This window comes from Corylus avellana, chromosome ca6 (genome assembly GCF_901000735.1).
Source record: "Corylus avellana chromosome ca6, CavTom2PMs-1.0".
NCBI classification, from domain to species: Eukaryota; Viridiplantae; Streptophyta; class Magnoliopsida; order Fagales; family Betulaceae; genus Corylus; species Corylus avellana.
The window spans coordinates 21,647,363-21,666,465 of record NC_081546.1 but is presented as its reverse complement, the minus strand read 5'-3'; the positions used below and the strand labels follow the sequence as shown (position 1 = coordinate 21,666,465).

General features: G+C 33.1%; 2 protein-coding genes across 2 annotated transcripts; both read left to right on the top strand.

Moving 5' to 3' along the window:
• Window positions 1-4,197: 4,197 nt before the first annotated feature.
• Window positions 4,198-5,379, top strand: LOC132185368 (class V chitinase-like). The gene is made up of 2 exons (XM_059599149.1): window positions 4,198-5,209; window positions 5,354-5,379. The coding sequence occupies exons 1-2, from the start codon at window positions 4,198-4,200 to the stop codon at window positions 5,377-5,379; spliced, it is 1,038 nt and encodes a 345-aa protein (XP_059455132.1).
• Window positions 5,380-16,929: 11,550 nt separating this feature from the next.
• LOC132185367 (class V chitinase-like) lies at window positions 16,930-17,828 on the top strand. The gene is made up of 2 exons (XM_059599148.1): window positions 16,930-17,701; window positions 17,794-17,828. Exons 1-2 carry the CDS (start codon window positions 16,930-16,932, stop codon window positions 17,826-17,828), a joined length of 807 nt encoding a protein of 268 aa, XP_059455131.1.
• Window positions 17,829-19,103: the final 1,275 nt, after the last annotated feature.

Genomic DNA, 19,103 nt, shown 5'->3' with positions numbered 1-19,103 from the left:
CTGTGTTTCGACTCTCTCTCTTAATCTCTCTCTCTTTTCGATTTTATATTTTTTTATCAATTATTGTGCACAGTAACAACAATAACCAATTTATTTTTTGTTTGTTGTAGACAAAATGTGAAAAAAAGAAATCTCTCCATTTCTTGCCTTATTTGAGGTTATTGCCTTAATTCCTTTGAATAGTCCAAATAAATGAAAAATGGATAGGGATTAATTACGTTGCAGAAAGATGATTAGGTCTCTGCAAGAAATAACAACATTTTTAAGCATCAATTTAAGCAAATAAATTGATATATAAGTATTTATCTGTTCATACAAAGATGCATACATGCAATTCCCTTAAAATGCACACATCTATATATAGCTCAAAGCTTGAAACACTAGAAATTGTTCTTAAAGATTCATACCAAATACAATAAATGAGTCTCGCCAATTATCATTCACCTCAAGCAAAGTTGATTTCAATTTAATATATAGTTTTTTCTATCGTGGCTCGTTTTTTCTTTAAGATTAGATCTTTTCTATGATAAATAATGGTCAGGAAATAGTGTTATGGATATGGAGTTATATAAGAGGGGATTAGAATTTATGTTTAAAGTAGAATTTTATTGAATAAGGATTAATTGGTAGTTATATATCAATTAGGATTAAGATGAGATGTTTTAAAAATAGTTTTGTGATTAGTTGGGTATTTTCTATCTTATCTTATTAATTTTATATATGTTCTATATATTTTCCTGGATGCAGCTTAATTGGGCTGTCGATCTTTCCTCTCATTTATTAAATTGAATTGATCCAAACCGGGAGTTTGAAGTTTGAATGATATGATTTTGATCTAACAAAGGGAGGAGACTACGTACACCACTTAATTTCTGGCAGAATACATGTGCATGTCCATATATGCATGTGGGTGGATGGAGCATTATTTATAATCAACCGTCTTCAGCCAAATTAATAATTACTTGATATATGGAATCCTATTCGAAATTAATTAATAAACTACTTGTCAAAATTGATTAAGTAGTTAGTTAAAATTACCCAGCATGCATTGCATGTATCGATCATCGTACTACTTTCTGGCTGTATGCACGTATATGTGCACATGGTTGGTTGGAGTATTATAATTAGTTAATCATCTTCAGCCAAATGAACTTAAAAAAAAAAAAAAAAAAAAAAAAAGCACAACATCGATCGTCCCAGTTTTGGGCTATACGAGGTTGGAGTAATTGCATTATAATGAAAAGCATCTTGATCGGCAAAACATGATATGGAACCCAAAATAATAATAATGACTTAAAATATGGTACCAATTTTTGGCTGTATGTATGTGCATGTGGTTGGAGTATTATAATTATAATGAAAATCAGCCGAATTAAGTTGATGGAATCTCCAAATGAATTAATAAAACGTGACCATATTCATGAATTACTAATTAAAAATACCCCTAATTAAGATGGACTTCTACCTCTTTGGTTGGAATCTTTTATGCCTACGTTTTACAATTTTTTAGTGTAGAAGGCATCAGCCAAAATTGGGTTTGGGAATTAATTTGAGCTTTAAAAAGAAAAACAAGTTGAATTTAATTGAAGCATCATATTTAAGAACACATGTAACTGTTAGCAATATGCAATCTACTGCTAACAACTTTGTTAACTTTCTCTTCATAATGTCATTGATACAGATCTTGCTAAACGATTTCTTTTATATATCCAAGAATACTCACGATTGACAATAATTCATCAAGACCTTAAATCTAACAACATTTTACTTAAAAAGAAATAATTAAAACCACTCAATTAGAGGATCCAACATGTAAAGGTTTGAACTCACACTCAAAGGATTCTCCCGTCCAGCTTAATTATTGGGCAGTGTATACTAATTTCCTGATCATTAATTAATTAAATTGAACTGATCCAAACCAGGACTTTGTATGATAGATATATAATTTTGGATGTAAGTGAGGGTGTAAACGAGTCGAGCTTGAGCGAGGTTCCCTTATTTGGGCTCGGCTTGTTTAAATTTTACTTGAGTTCAAGCTCGAGCCGAGCTTAGGATGAGCCAAAAAATCGAGCTAGAGCTCGAGCTCAAAATAAGTCGAGCCGAACTAAGCCAAGCCAGTTCACGAGCTAGCTCTAATATTTAATTTAATTTATTAATTTATTTTTTATTATAAATTTAAACTTCAAGTACTCTTAAACGACTCAAGAAGTCAGCTTGCATATGCGCATTTGCTTAGTCTGGCTAGCGGAGTATGGAGCCCGAGTCAATACAATACGGTACTTGGTTTTGAAGAAAGAGGATATACATCATTTTATAATAAAATGATGCTATTTTTTTTTTTTTTTAAAAAAAAAAAAAAAAAATCATCAATTTTTAATTTTAATATGAGGAATTATGTGAATAACTTCCAATTCGACCCTTATACGAGTTGTTCACGAGCTTAACTGAGTCGAGCCGAGCTAGCTTCGTTTAATATTCGAGCTAGGATTCATATTCACGAAACGCTTCATTTGATATTCGAATCGAGCACGAGCCGAGCCCGAGCTCGCTCGTGAGCGGTTTGCTCTCTTAACAGCCTTGGATGTAACAATGGGAAGAGACTCATATATGCGTATGTACACCACTTAATTAATTTGTTGCAATATGTAAATGTGCATGTGGTTGGAGTATAATATTTAGTTAATTAGTCATCGTGATAACAGCAAAACTTGATGGAATCCAAAATGAAAAACGTGCGTGTCAAAATTCATTACTTACTTAAAACTAAGATGGTGTTGGTACCAGAACTATTAATTTGAATAGTTAATCCAAATTAATTAATAAAGTACGTGAGAAATTTATTAAGTTGTTAGTTAAAAATACCCAAGATGCATCGATCATCGTACTACTTTGTGGCTATATGTGCATGTGGTTGGATGGATGGAGTATTATTTATTTACAATTAATCAATCAGCTTGATCAGCCCGCCCAAATAAGTTGATGTTATCCAAATTAATCAAGAACGTGTCAATAATTGGCTGCATGTATGTCATCAGTGCTTATATATATATATATAATCAATCGTCTTGATCAATAATTGGCCGAATTAATTAAGTTTAAGGAATCCAAATTAATAAAGAACGCGGGATATCTAACTATATATATATATATATATGAAGTCCATATTGGTAATTAATTCTTTTAAAAAAATTTAAATAATCTAGTTAGCTAGATTCCTAAATAAATGTAGAAAGAAAACAGATTTCAAAACATTCATTTCACTTCAAATCAATATGGCCCATATTATCATCAATATTTCGTTTTTCTTCATTTAACGGTTTAGTTTGATGTTGGTACATCACTTAAAATTTAAATAATATTTTAACACTTCCCCTTAATAAGTAAGGTTCAGGACATGAATGAAATATTTAAATAAAAAAAGAGAGGAGAATGATAGCCGCTATTGTATGCATTAGGGCACCGAAATTATACCAGAGATCGTTAGGGACGCACAAACCCTATCGAGAGGGAGTTAAGAGCTCGAACCAAACATACATAGGATGATCAGTTCTTTTCGAAATTGTGGTATTTTTATGGTTTTTGTTTTGATTCCCTATAATTAACGGGAATCTTACTGTATTTGTTTGTTGTTAAGGGAAGTGTTAGTGGGCTAGCTAGCTGACTTAATTAGTACCACTCATACAATGCGCCAACTCAATTTAAATCCGTATAAACTAATTGGAATATAGATTATTATTATTATTATTATTTTGTGAGATCGAGGTCGAAATTCATAACGTACGGGACCACGTTTTGGCTGTATATGCACGTGGTTGGAGTATTATAATGAATCATCTTGATCAGTAAAACTTGATGGAATCCAAATTTATAATAATATCGTGACAGTATTCATTAATAATTACTTAAAAAACGTGGAATTAATAAATAAATTAAGTTCATCATGGAATCCAAATTAATAAATTAAGAAAAGTGGGAATCATCCATGAATTTCTTCTATTAAATTAAATAAAGCCTTTTCGAGAGTTAGATCGAGATAGCCTTCATGCACAAGCACATGAATGCACGCATGGAAATATTAGTATAAATAGCATGAAGGTGCAATGGAAAAAAATCACTGGAGCGAGCCAATTTCTTCTTCTCTCTCAAATACCTGCATACGCATCAATATCATTCAATTCGTCAAGATCATCGATCAAGATGCCTAGTAGCACTGCTGTGAATGCCGGATACTGGTACTGGAATGGTGAGTTGCAGCCGGAGAACATAGATTCCAACCTTTTTACCCATCTTTTTGCTGCCTTTGCCGATGTACAGACCAACACTTCCACCGGTACCCACGACCTCATCTTTCCTACCGACTATGAGGATAAGTTTCAATCCTTCGCCGAAACCGTGAAGATCAATAACCCTGATGTTAGAGCCCTTTTATCCATCGGTGGAGACACTGATCCTTCCGTTTTTACCGAAATCGCTAGCAAACAAACTACCCGTCAAGCATTCATAGCAACGTGCATTGAAGTAGCCACGAGATTCAACTACGATGGCCTTAGCCTCCACTGGCAGTATCCCAACACGACCGATGATAGGAACAACCTCGACGCACTCCTCACAGAATGGCGAACTGCAGTGAAGGAAGAGGCGCCTGAGCTGCTTCTAACCGCAGCCGTCTATTACTCACCACAGTATTATCCCACTGATGCTATCAAAAATTCCTTGGACTGGATCAACGTCATGGCCTATGACTTGTATACCCCTACCTCTGATTCCTCACCCAATTTTACTAGACCACCTGCTCCATTGCACAGTCCAACAAGCTCTGAACTAATTACCGTGGACGGCGACATCCGTGATTGGATCGATGCAGGCGTGCCGGCCAATTTATTAGTCCTCGGCCTTCCATTTTTTGGCCGCAGTTGGGTTCTGCAAAATGCTGATGAACATGAAATATCCTCGGCGGCTAATGGAGCTTCGACTGATGACCCCATACCTTATTCCCAAATCCTGGATTTTATACAAGAAAACAATGCTGTAGAAGTGAATAATCCCTCCTACGTCACACACTATTGCTATGCCGGGACCACATGGATTGGTTATGATGGTAAGTATAGCATCTTTGATAAGTCTAGATATGCCATGGAAAAGGGATTGCTTGGTTACTTTGCATGGCATGTGGGCAACGACGACACTGCCGGGACTCTTTCAAACCAAGGTAATTTATTAACTAGCTAGTATTATATTTACTATATATTTCTCTTTCAAATATTTCTACTCTTCAATCCATCATTGTCCATCCTATGAACCTAACTTACGTCCGTGTATTAAATCATTTTTACTCTTTAATATATTCTTGTAGCTTCCCGAGCATGGAACGATATATGAAGATGTGGCACGTGTTTAATTAGAAGCTAGCTAGCCAGCTTCTATTATCCATATCAAATAAGGCCAATTATCAGTACTTGTGTACGCGTTGCAAGGCCAATTTATTATCACTTGTGTTGTTTTGTTTCCTTGATACTGTCTGCCAGTATCCTTGTTAATGTTTTTGTAATCCGATTGGATGTGCTCCATCTGTTATTTGGAATAAAAAGTCATTAATCAGATATTTTGTTTTTTCTTGTCTATATTGTTGAAGTATTGATTAAACAATTAGATTTAGGTACATGATAGGGGCTGCTATTATACACATTAGGGCACCAAAGTTATAAGAATATATATGTAATCGTCCCCCCTTCACATATTTAGTGCAGAGAGAGCAGAGTCATAAGAATGAGATCCGAGATAAGAACATACCTTGATGAAATTGCGATGAAATGATGAGTTTGGGCTCTCTGACTTGTCGCTGGAACAGAAATGGATGACTTTCTTTGGTTTTACTAGCTAGGATGTAGAGTTTAATGATTAGAGCAATCACAATAACTAAAAGCAACCCACAAGTTACACCAATTTTGACAAACCAATGACATTTAGGGAGTGAGAAGATCGAAATTACAACTTTTACAATTGTAACTCTCAAATTAACTGTATACTCCCGATTGATTTATGGCTGGTAAAATCTGATCCTATGATTTGTATAACTAGTTGATTTGGGGGGAGGCAATTTGTAGTTGTAAACAGTAGGTAGGCTAAAGAGCCTATTTACTGTTTACTTTAAAAGAAAAAAAGTTAAATTGCCTACTCTTCTAGAGGGAAAATATTTTCACTTACATTAGTTAGATTTAGCTATTATCACCCATTTCCCTATACAGTTAGAAATGCTCTAAGTAAACAGAAATTCTGCAGAACCCAAAGAAACTACAAAAAACCACACCAGCTACAAAACAAACTCAAACCCAACTACTAATCAAGAAAGCAACTCCTCTTTGATACTCCAGTTACGGCAAATAAGCAAGGAGACAAAATTCTAATCAAAGAGGGAATAGAAATATTGCTAAAGACAGTAGTATCCTAGAGCCATTTTTGGTTTCTCCAAATAATCTTGGCAAATGGACAATCCAAGAAAAGATGGTGTTGAGATTCCACATTACCATGGGAGAGAGGGCATTCCCACACCTCCGTATCTGAATCAGAGACAAATCTCCCAATGTTTTCTCTAACATAAAGGGCATTCCAAATGAGTTTCCATAGGAAGTGCTGTGTCTATTGTTGTGCAAAATTTATTAACTTGCAAGTGCACGAATATTTGTAATTTAATGTTTTGCAAATGCGATGTCGAACCCACAAGAAATTGTATTTTTGAAAGAACAATTTATTTTTAAACTAGTTTTATCATAACCTAGCTCCAAAAGAGATTTGAATTTTTCATTTTTGAAAATTAAAAGATAAAATATAAACTAAATAAAATAAATTAAGAGATAAAATATTAAGGTTTGCCAATTCACTCTCACCGAATCATAACATACAACATACTCCATGTTTATCAATATTAAACCAAAGTTCTCACAATTAAAATCTTAGATATGTTTTACAATGCTTCAACAGTTAATCAAAACTATCCCATGTATCAATTTATTGCACAAATCACAAAAGAAATCCAATATCAATTAAATTATCAGATGTATCCGTAAATCACAAAAGATATTCAATTTTAATAGAAACACCTAATGTATCCGTAGAACAAATCAGAAGGAATATCCAATTTTTAAGCAAATAAAATCAAACAATTAATTGAATTAAATTATCTCAAATCATCAAGTGTATCCTTGAATCACAAAAAATATCCAAGAATCATTCAATCTAATTGAAAAGAAATAAAACAATTGAAATATAAAATCCAATAAAATCGAATAAATAAAAACTTACATAAAAGTAATGTTGTTCTTTATCGGTGAGGTTTCATCCCCAACCTCAGTTGGAAATTTAGCTCCACATAAAAATAAAACCTAAATCTAAACCCACTACAAAAAATCGTTATTTTTCTGACCAGAGTTTTCTGATATGTCATGGTATCTAACATGTCAGAAAACGTTTCTGACGTGTGTTGAAGGTAAAAAACATAGGAGTCAGTAAATTTTTTTACTGACGTGTTACTGTTTGACAAGTCAAACACGTCAGTAATTTATTGATGTGTTAAAATATAACATGTCAATAAATTTACTGACGCGTCAAAATTGACACGTGAGTAAATTTTAAAAAATTATTAAAAAAATAATTTTTCTTTTTTAAAATTTTTTCCGGAATTTTTTTTTCAATTAAAAAATTTATTAATTTAAATTATTTTTAAACTAAAATAATTTCTTTCATCAATTTCTTTTCTCCAGCTCTCCCTCTCTTCTTTTCTCCATTTTCTCACTCTCTCTCTCTCTTCTTTTCTCCATTTTCAAAACCCAAACCCAAAAAAATCTTTAAAAAAATAAAAAATCCAAATCAAAAAATGAACATGAAAAATCAAAAACCCAAACGTCAAACCCAACAAATCTTCCAAAATCCCAAAAAATCTTCTTATCTTCTCTTCTCTTTTTTTTTTTTTTTTTTTTTTTTTTTTTTTCTGCTTCTCTTCTTCTTCTTCTTCTTCTTCTTCTTCTTATTCTGCTTTTCTTTTGCTGCTTCTCTTATTTTTCTCTTCTCCTTTTCTTTTTCATCTTCCCTTTAGAGGGAGCTGGCCATGCAGAGGGAAGAGAGAGAGTGTGGGGAGATAAAAGAAGACGGAAAAAAGAGGGAAAAAGTTGAATATCCTGTTCTTTTTTTTTTTTGTGACATGCCAACATTTAACACGTTAGTAATTCCTGACGTGTGAAAATGCCACGTCAGAAATTTCTGAAGTGGTATTTTAACACGTCCGAAATTTTTGACGTGGTATTTTAACACGTCAGAAAATACCACGTTAGAGATTATTGACGTGTTGAAATTTAATATGTCAATAAACTATATAATTTTTAAAGTTTTAAAATACTAAAAAATTTATTGCCGTGGCAATGTCTAACACATCATAATTTATTGACGTGTGGATATTGTCACATCAATACTAAATACTGACCTCCCAACTTTGCCACGTCAGAAAAATATTTACTGACGTGGCAAAAAATCATGTACTGTAGCCACGTTAGAAATTATTATTATAAGATTAGGAAAATGTTAAGGTTACAACATAAATCAAACTTATGGCCAACTTCTCTCCTATGTGTCATTTAAAAAAGAAAAAATTGATAAAGATAATCTTGGGATTCTAAAAATTTAGGAAAAATGACAATTTATTTGGTTTAAAATTCAAATTTTTTTTACACGTAGGAGAGAAGTTGGCCATGAGTTGGGTTTGTGTTGTGTCAATATCAAACCTCTTATTGTTATTATTATTTTTTTTGTAGTGACCTAAACCTAAAAAAATAAAAAACTTCTATTCAATATGCGAAATTTGACCTGATTCCTTTGCTCAGTTCTCAATTTTCTCTCACAAAGTCACATTTAGTCAAATTGTGATACTTGTGGTAACTTTGATAAAATATTTTACTAGAATTATGCTAGGTTATATGTTATCACTACAAAAAAATAATTTTTTTTTACTGGAGATTTCCGACTTTTTCTAGTGCCTGACGCGTCAGAAAATTTTTCTGACGGGTCGTTTCTGACACGTGTCGATTGTCAGAAGCATAGGTGTCAGGAAAAAATTTTTCCTGACACGTCAGTGGGTAAAACGTCAGAAAATTCTGACGTTTCACTGTCTCACACGTCAGAAAATTTTCTGACGTGGTAGTTCTAACGCACGTCAGAAAATTAAAAACTTAATTAATTTTTTTGAATCTGTGTTTCTCAACACAGCTGCACCATATGGTGCAGATCTGCACCATGGTGTGCAGAGATGGTGCGATCTCTTCTTCTTCTTCCTCGATCTTCTTTTTCTTTTTTCTTTTTCTTCTTCTCTTCTCCCTTTCTTTTTCTTCTTCTCTTCTGCCTAATTTCTTCGATATGCCTATTTCAAAAAACAAAAAAAAATTCTTCAATTTGCCGTGGAGAGAAGGGAGAGGAGAGAGAGAGAGTGTGGGAAAAATAAATGAAGAGGGAAGAATAAAAAGAGGAAAAAAGTGGAGGGAAAATAAGAAGGGAAAAAATTTTAAAATTTCGGGCCTTTTTTTTTTTTTTTTTTTTTTGACGTGTAATAGTCAGCACGTCAGAAAATTTCTGACACGCCAAATTGGCCCGTCAAAAATTTATGACGTTCTATATTTGATGCGTCAAAATTTTCTGACGCGCGAAATTGGTGCGTCAGAAAATTCTGACGTGCTAAACCGGAGCGTGCCAAATTGGTGCGTCAGAATTTTTTGACGCACCAAATTGGCGCGTCAGAATTTTCTGACATGACAAAAATCATATACTATTTGTCACGTTAGAAAATAGGTATTTTTTTGTAGTGTATAACCAATCGCTAAGGTTACTTTCTTGACCTATTAGTTTTTATGATATTTGGATCTAATCAAAAGAAGAGACAGTAACGTACACCACTTTCCTGGCTGTATGTATGCATGTGCATGTGGTTGGTTGGAGTATTATAATTAGTTAATCATCTTCAGCCAAATTAACTTGATAGAATCCAAACAACTTAACAAAACATGTCATTATTCACTAATTTTTTTTTTTTTTTTTTATTTTGTACCTTTTTTAAAAACCCTTACATCCGTCGTCCCAGTTTTGGGCTTTACGAGGTTGCAGTAATTATATTATAATTAATGTACGTAAAAGCATCTTGATCAGCAAAACATAATGGCATAAAAAATAATAATAAATAATAATGACTTAAAAAATGGTACCAATTTTTGGCTGTATGTATGTGCATGTGGTTGGAGTATTATAATTATAATGAAAATAAGCCGAAGTTGATGGAATATCCAAATGAATTAATTAAACGTGTCGATATTCATGAATTACTAATTAAAAAGGAAGAGACATTAATAACTTGTTAAAAAAAAAGACAATATAACGTACACCACTTTTTGGCTGTATATGTATCCATGCATGTGCATGTGGTTTGTTGGAGTATTATACGAAGAAATTTGTGAGCTTAAATTTGTGAGTTTAATTCATCTCATAAATTAGTTTAATAAGAGAGGGTTATCCATTCTTTATAAACATGCCTCCCATTCGTCTTGTGATAGGCTCTAATACCATGAACAAATTTGTGAGCTTAATTCATCTCATAAAACCGGCTCAATAAGAAAATGTTACTTATTCTTTATAAACATGGATATTTAAGATCTTGTCTACAAGCAATGTGGAATTATTTCTTAACATTATAATCACATCTAGGCTCTAGCCAGTAATTAACTCGATGGAATCCAAACTAATTAACAAAACGTTATTAACTGAAAAAAAAATAAAATAAAATAAAACCCGGCCAACATCGATCGTCCCAGTTTTGGGCTGTACGAGGTGTAGTGATTATATTATAATGAAAAGCATCTTGATCAGCGAAACATGGTGGATCCCAAAATAATAATAAAAATGTTACAAAAACAAAAAATTAATAATAAATAAAAATGACTTAAAATATGGTACCAATTTTTGGCAGTATGTGTGCATGTGGTTGGAGTATTGAAAATCAGCCGACTTAAGTTGATGGAATCTCCAAATGAATTAATAAAACGTGTCAATATTCATGAATTACTAATTAAAAATACCCCTAATTGAGATGGACTTCTAGTACTTCTTTGGTTGGAATCTTTTCTGCCAACTTTTTACAATTTCTTAGTGCAGAAGGCATCAGCTAAAATTGGGTTTGAAAATTAGTTTAAGCTTTAAAAAGAAGAAAAACAAGTTGAACTTAATTGAAGCGTCATATTTAGGAACACATATAACTGTTATAGCAGTTGTATGCAATCCACAATTGACAAGTTTCTCGTCGATCATAATCTGATTGATACAGATTTTGCTAGACGATTTCTTTTGGATCGGAGAAATCGAATTCATATCATCCAAGGGATTACTCAAAGACTTATATATTCAAGAATACTCACAATTGACAATAATTCATCGAGACCTCAAATCTAACAACATTTTACTTACAACGAAATGAAACCTAATGTCTGATTTTGGTATGGTTAAAAGTGAAGCAAATACAAACCAAATTGTTGGAGCACCCATAGTAATTAAGTAATTTAAAAGATTGAAGTTTAGTAATTTAATCATTCTAATCAAATAATTAATAGTTATATCAATAATCAATAATTAATATTGCATGCAGTCATTACGTTCCTCCTGAATACGTCAAACGAGGTTTATACTCTACCAAATTTGATGTTTATAGCTTTGGAATTCTACTCTTACACATCATAAGTGGGAGGAAGAATGCATGTTGTTATGGTGCAAATGAAAATTTAAACCTCCTAGACTACGTAAGTTGGTTTAATCATGCTTTTGTCTTCTGTCATTTTTTTAAGTTCTGTGTTTTATGAACAGCAAAATTGATATCATGGTTTCATTTATCTCAGGCATATGAGTTGTGGAAATCAGGCAAAGGCATGGAGTTTATGGATCCATCTCTGGATAATACAATTTCATCAAGTAAACTAATAAAATGCCTGCAAGGCATGGAGTTTATGGATCCATCTCTGGATGATACAGTTTCATCAAGTAAACTAATAAAATGACTGCAAATAGCTCTTTTGTGCGTTAGGGAAAATGCAGCTGATAGGCCATCCATATTGGAGGTTTCTTCAATGCTAAAAAGTGAAACTGCTGCTCTGACAATTTCAAAAGTGCCTGCTTTTTCTACTAAAAGAAACGAAGATGAGAAAATAAATATGGGTTGCTGCTAGAAATTTTTTCTATTAATGATACAACAATCTCCCAATTTGTAACCCGATAACTAAGCATGGAGGCCTTTCTGGAATATATACGTTGCATATAGGGGAAAAAATTGTTTGTGTTTCAGACAGGACCGTACTTACATGCATATCTTTCTTATCATTGTAATGGCATTATTTTTAATTTAATTTACTATAATAATGTACCTTTTGAAGATGTCATTGGAGTAAATGGTCTAAAATTCAGAACTGTTGGAACAAGTGGCTTATATTAATTACAGTGGAAGGCCAAGTAAACGGGAGCGAAGTGAATATTGCGATAGCGATGTTCACTGTACGGTATGGGGTATTTTGAGGATTTCTTTAATACGTCCGTACAAGTAGAGTTTAGGATTTTTCCTATATATATATATATATATATATATATATATATATATATGTGTGTGTTATGATGTAACCCTAAATCATTAAGAATAAAATATAGCTGCCTCTCTGTTGACATAGGCACATTGCTAGACCACGTTAAATCTGTGTTTCGACTCTCTCTCTTAATCTCTCTCTCTTTTCGATTTTATATTTTTTTATCAATTATTGTGCACAGTAACAACAATAACCAATTTATTTTTTGTTTGTTGTAGACAAAATGTGAAAAAAAGAAATCTCTCCATTTCTTGCCTTATTTGAGGTTACTGCCTTAATTCCTTTGAATAGTCCAAATAAATGAAAAATGGATAGGGATTAATTACGTTGCAGAAAGATGATTAGGTCTCTGCAAGAAATAACAACATTTTTAAGCATCAATTTAAGCAAATAAATTGATATATAAGTATTTATCTGTTCATACAAAGATGCATACATGCAATTCCCTTAAAATGCACACATCTATATATAGCTCAAAGCTTGAAACACTAGAAATTGTTCTTAAAGATTCATACCAAATACAATAAATGAGTCTCGCCAATTATCATTCACCTCAAGCAAAGTTGATTTCAATTTAATATATAGTTTTTTCTATCGTGGCTCGTTTTTTCTTTAAGATTAGATCTTTTCTATGATAAATAATGGTCAGGAAATAGTGTTATGGATATGGAGTTATATAAGAGGGGATTAGAATTTATGTTTAAAGTAGAATTTTATTGAATAAGGATTAATTGGTAGTTATATATCAATTAGGATTAAGATGAGATGTTTTAAAAATAGTTTTGTGATTAGTTGGGTATTTTCTATCTTATCTTATTAATTTTATATATGTTCTATATATTTTCCTGGATGCAGCTTAATTGGGCTGTCGATCTTTCCTCTCATTTATTAAATTGAATTGATCCAAACCGGGAGTTTGAAGTTTGAATGATATGATTTTGATCTAACAAAGGGAGGAGACTACGTACACCACTTAATTTCTGGCAGAATACATGTGCATGTCCATATATGCATGTGGGTGGATGGAGCATTATTTATAATCAACCGTCTTCAGCCAAATTAATAATTACTTGATATATGGAATCCTATTCGAAATTAATTAATAAACTACTTGTCAAAATTGATTAAGTAGTTAGTTAAAATTACCCAGCATGCATTGCATGTATCGATCATCGTACTACTTTCTGGCTGTATGCACGTATATGTGCACATGGTTGGTTGGAGTATTATAATTAGTTAATCATCTTCAGCCAAATGAACTTAAAAAAAAAAAAAAGAAAAAAAAAAGCACAACATCGATCGTCCCAGTTTTGGGCTATACGAGGTTGGAGTAATTGCATTATAATGAAAAGCATCTTGATCGGCAAAACATGATATGGAACCCAAAATAATAATAATGACTTAAAATATGGTACCAATTTTTGGCTGTATGTATGTGCATGTGGTTGGAGTATTATAATTATAATGAAAATCAGCCGAATTAAGTTGATGGAATCTCCAAATGAATTAATAAAACGTGACCATATTCATGAATTACTAATTAAAAATACCCCTAATTAAGATGGACTTCTACCTTTTTGGTTGGAATCTTTTATGCCTACGTTTTACAATTTTTTAGTGTAGAAGGCATCAGCCAAAATTGGGTTTGGGAATTAATTTGAGCTTTAAAAAGAAAAACAAGTTGAATTTAATTGAAGCATCATATTTAAGAACACATGTAACTGTTAGCAATATGCAATCTACTGCTAACAACTTTGTTAACTTTCTCTTCATAATGTCATTGATACAGATCTTGCTAAACGATTTCTTTTATATATCCAAGAATACTCACGATTGACAATAATTCATCAAGACCTTAAATCTAACAACATTTTACTTAAAAAAGAAATAATTAAAACCACTCAATTAGAGGATCCAACATGTAAAGGTTTGAACTCACACTAAAAGGATTCTCCCGTCCAGCTTAATTATTGGGCAGTGTATACTAATTTCCTGATCATTAATTAATTAAATTGAACTGATCCAAACCAGGACTTTGTATGATAGATATATAATTTGGATGTAAGTGAGGGTGTAAACGAGCCGAGCTTGAGCGAGCTTCCCTTATTTGGGCTCAGCTTGTTTAAATTTTACTTGAGTTCAAGCTCGAGCCGAGCTTAGGATGAGCCAAAAAATCGAGCTAGAGCTCGAGCTCAAAAGAAGTCGAGCCGAACCAAGCCAAGCCAGTTTACGAGCTAGCTCTTATATTTAATTTAATTTATTAATTTATTTTTTTTATTATAAATTTAAACTTCAAGTACTCTTAAACGACTCAAGAAGTCAGCTTGCATATGCGCATTTGCTTAGTCTGGCTAGCGGAGTATGGAACCCGAGTCAATACAATACGGCACTTGGTTTTGAAGAAAGAGGATATGCATCATTTTATAATAAAATGATGCTATTAAAAAAATAAAAAATAAAAATCATCAAATTTTAATATTAATATGAGGAATTATGTAAATAACTACCAATTCGAGTCTTATACGAGCTGCTCATGAGCTTAGCCGAGCTAGCTTCGTTTAATATTCAAGCCAAGATTCATGTTCACGAAACGCTTCATTTAATATTCGAATCGAGCACGAACCGAACCCAAGCGAGCGAGCGAGCGAGCAGCTTGCTCTCTTAACAGCCTTGGATGTAACAATGGGAAGAGACTTATATATACGTATGTACACCACTTAATTAATTTGTGACAGTGTGTAAATGTGGATGTGGTTGGAGTATAATATTTAGTTAATTAGTCATCGTGATATCAGCAAAACTTGATGGAATCCAAAATGAAAAACGCGCGTGTCAAAATTCATTACTTACTTAAAACTAAGATGGTGTTGGTACCAGAACTATTAATTTTAATAGTTAATCCAAATTAATTAATAAAGTACGTGAAAAATTTATTAAGTTGTTAGTTAAAAATACCCAACATGCATCGATCATCGTACTACTTTGTGGCTATATGTGCATGTGGTTGGAGGGATAGAGTATTATTTATTTACAATTAATCAATCAGCTTGATCAGGCCGCCAAAATAAGTTGATGTTATCCAAATTAATCAAGAACGTGTCAATAATTGGCTGCATGTATGTCATCAGTGCTTTTATATATATATATATATATATATATATATATATATATATATAATTAATCAATCGTCTTGATCGATGAGCCGAATTAATTAAGTTTAAGGAATCCAAATTAATAAAGAACGTGGGATATATATATATATATATATATATATGAAGTCCATATTGGTAAACAGATTCCTAAATAAATGTAGAAAGAAAACAGATTTCAAAACATTCATTTGACTTCAAATCAATATGGACCATATTATCATTAATATTTCGTTTTTCTTCATTTAACCGTTTAATTTGATGCTGGTACGTCACTTAAAATTTAAATAATATTTTAACATTTCTCTGTAATAAGTAAAGTTCAAGACATGAATGAAATATTTAATTAAAAAGAGAGAGGTGAATGATAGCCGTTATTGTATGCATTAAGGCATTGAAATTATACCAGAAATCGTCAGGAACGCACAAACCCTATCGAGAGGGAGTTAAAGGCTCAAACCAAACATACATAGAATGATGAGTTCTTTTCGAAATTGTGGTATTTTTATGGTTTTTGTTTTGATTCCTTATAATTAACGGGAGTCTTCCTGTATTTGATTGTTGTTAATGGAAGTGTTAGTGGGGTAGCTAGCAGACTTAATTAGTACCACTCATACAATGAGCCAACTTAATTTAAATCCGTATAAACTAATTGGAATATAGATTTGTTTTTTTATTTTTTATTTTGGTGAGATCGATGTCGAAATTCATAACGTACGGGACCATGTTTTGGCTGTATATGCACGTGGTTGGAGTATTATAATGAATCATCTTGATCAGCAAAACTTGATGGAATCCAAATTAATAATAATACTGTGAAAGTATTCATTAATAATTACTTAAAAAACGTGGAATTAATAAATAAATTAAGTTAATCATGGAATCCAAATTAATAAATTAAGAAAAGTGGGAATCATCCATGAATTTCTTCTATTAAATTAAATAAAGCCTTTTCGAGAGTTAGATCGAGATAGCCTTCATGCACATGCACATGAATGCACGCATGGAAATATTAGTATAAATAGCATGAAGGTGCAATGGAAAAAAAATCACTGGAGCGAGCCAATTTCTTCTTCTCTCTCAAATACCTACTTACGCATCAATATCATTCATCAAGATCATCGATCAAGATGACTAGTAGCACTACTGTGAATGCCGGATACTGGTACTGGAAGGGTGAGTTGCAGCCGGAGAACATAGATTCCAAACTTTTTACCCATCTTTTTGCTGCCTTTGCCGATGTACAGACCAACACTTCCACCGGTACCCACGACCTCATCTTTCCTACCGGCTATGAGGATAAGTTTCAATCCTTCGCCAAAACCGTGAAGATCAAAATCCCTGATGTTAAAGCCCTTTTATCCATCGGTGGAGACACGGATCCTTCCGTTTTTTCCGAAATCGCTAGCAAACAAACTACCCGTCAAGCATTCATAGCAACCTGCATTGAAGTAGCCACGAGATTCAACTACGATGGCCTTAGCCTCCACTGGCAGTATCCCAACACGACTGATGATAGCAACAACCTCGACGCACTCCTCACAGAATGGCGAACTGCAGTGAAGGAAGAGGCACCTGAGCTGCTTCTAACCGCAGCCGTCTATTACTCCCCACTGTATTATCCCATCGACGCTATCAAAACTTCCTTGGACTGGATCAACGTCATGGCTTATGACTTGCAGACCCCTGTTACCTCACCAAATTTCACTTTACCACCTGCTCCATGGTACAATCCACATTTCTCTCCTCAAATTATTAGCGTGGAGGATGCCATCATTGCTTGGATCAATGCAACCGTGCCGGCCAACAAATTAGTCCTCGGCCTTCCATTTTTTGGCCGCAGTTGGGTTCTGCAAAATGCTGATGAACATGAAATATCCTCAGCGGCTGCTGGAGCTTCGAGTGATGACCCCATACTTTATCGAAAAATCCAGGATTTTATAAAAGTATCAGAAGGTGCCAAAGAAGGGATCGATCACTCCTATGTCACACAGTATTGCTATGTTGGGACGACGTGGATTGGTTATGATGGTAAGGATATCATCTTTGATAAGGTTATACACGCCAAGGAAAAGGAATTGCTTGGTTACTTTGCGTGGCATGTGGACGGCGACGACTACGACTACTGGACTCTTTCAACACTCGGTAATTATTTTATTACTATAATCATATTTCTCTTTGGATTTCTAGTCTTCTATGAAATTAATCAAGAAAGCTAATTTTTACTCTTAATATATATATTGTCGCAGCTTCCCTAGCATGGAACAAATCTGCAGGCCAATCTTCAGATGTCCTACGTGTTTAATTAGAAGCTAGCTAGCTTCTATATCTATTTTGTCCACAAATAAGGCCAATCATCAGTCAGTACTTGTGTACGTTGTGAGGCCAATTGTCAGTTGTACGTGTTGTTTTCTTTCATGGCCTCCATGCATACTGTTTGGAATTGGCGGTATCCTTAACTTATTTGCACTGTTTCTTTCTGTAATCTGATCGGATATATGTACGTTCCATCTGTTTTTTTTTTTTATAATAAAATGCCATTGTTCGATCACATTTGTTGTTTTTTCTTAATTAAAATCCATCTCAGTACTTGAAACTTGGAACCCTCAATAAATTAATATGAACCTTTTTTATGGCTAATATATATACACTTAATAATATTACGCTTAAGAAAGAGAAAGAAATAATTAAAATAAAATTTGAAATTGATGGATTATCCAAATTAATGCTTCTTAATTAATTTGTAACTAACAATTCTAATGGCAGTAGCTAGCTAGTCATAGGAGATAAACCTGGAGCTAGCCAATAAATATAAAATATATGGAGGAGGACACAGGAGATATAATCCGATCCTCTGATATATTGTCAATTAATGTTGTGCATATATGGACGGTAATGGTGCCACATCCTTGAAAGCAATCAAGAGAGAAAATATTTTGGACCTTGTGTCGCGGTGTTTGAGAGAAAATGAATATTAATAGGAGACAAGAGTTAACGGTATAAAGACTCTATATATCAATCATATTAAACATAACATGTGCCTAGCTTTCACGTTTTAAAAAGAAATATGTTATTTTGTTTCGGTTTATCAACCATTTCCAATTGAGCCCAAGTGATAACTTCCAAAATTTCTTCCAATGTGCCATACCCACATGTAAATTATTATGACTGAATTCAATACCATGATAGTTGTCGTTAACCGTTTATTTTAAGGGTTAGCTTTGTTCATATTAATTAAGCTCCCTTCCATTCGCCACCAGTGGCAGTGGTTCAGTGGTTTCAAAGAAATATCCATGAGGTCCAG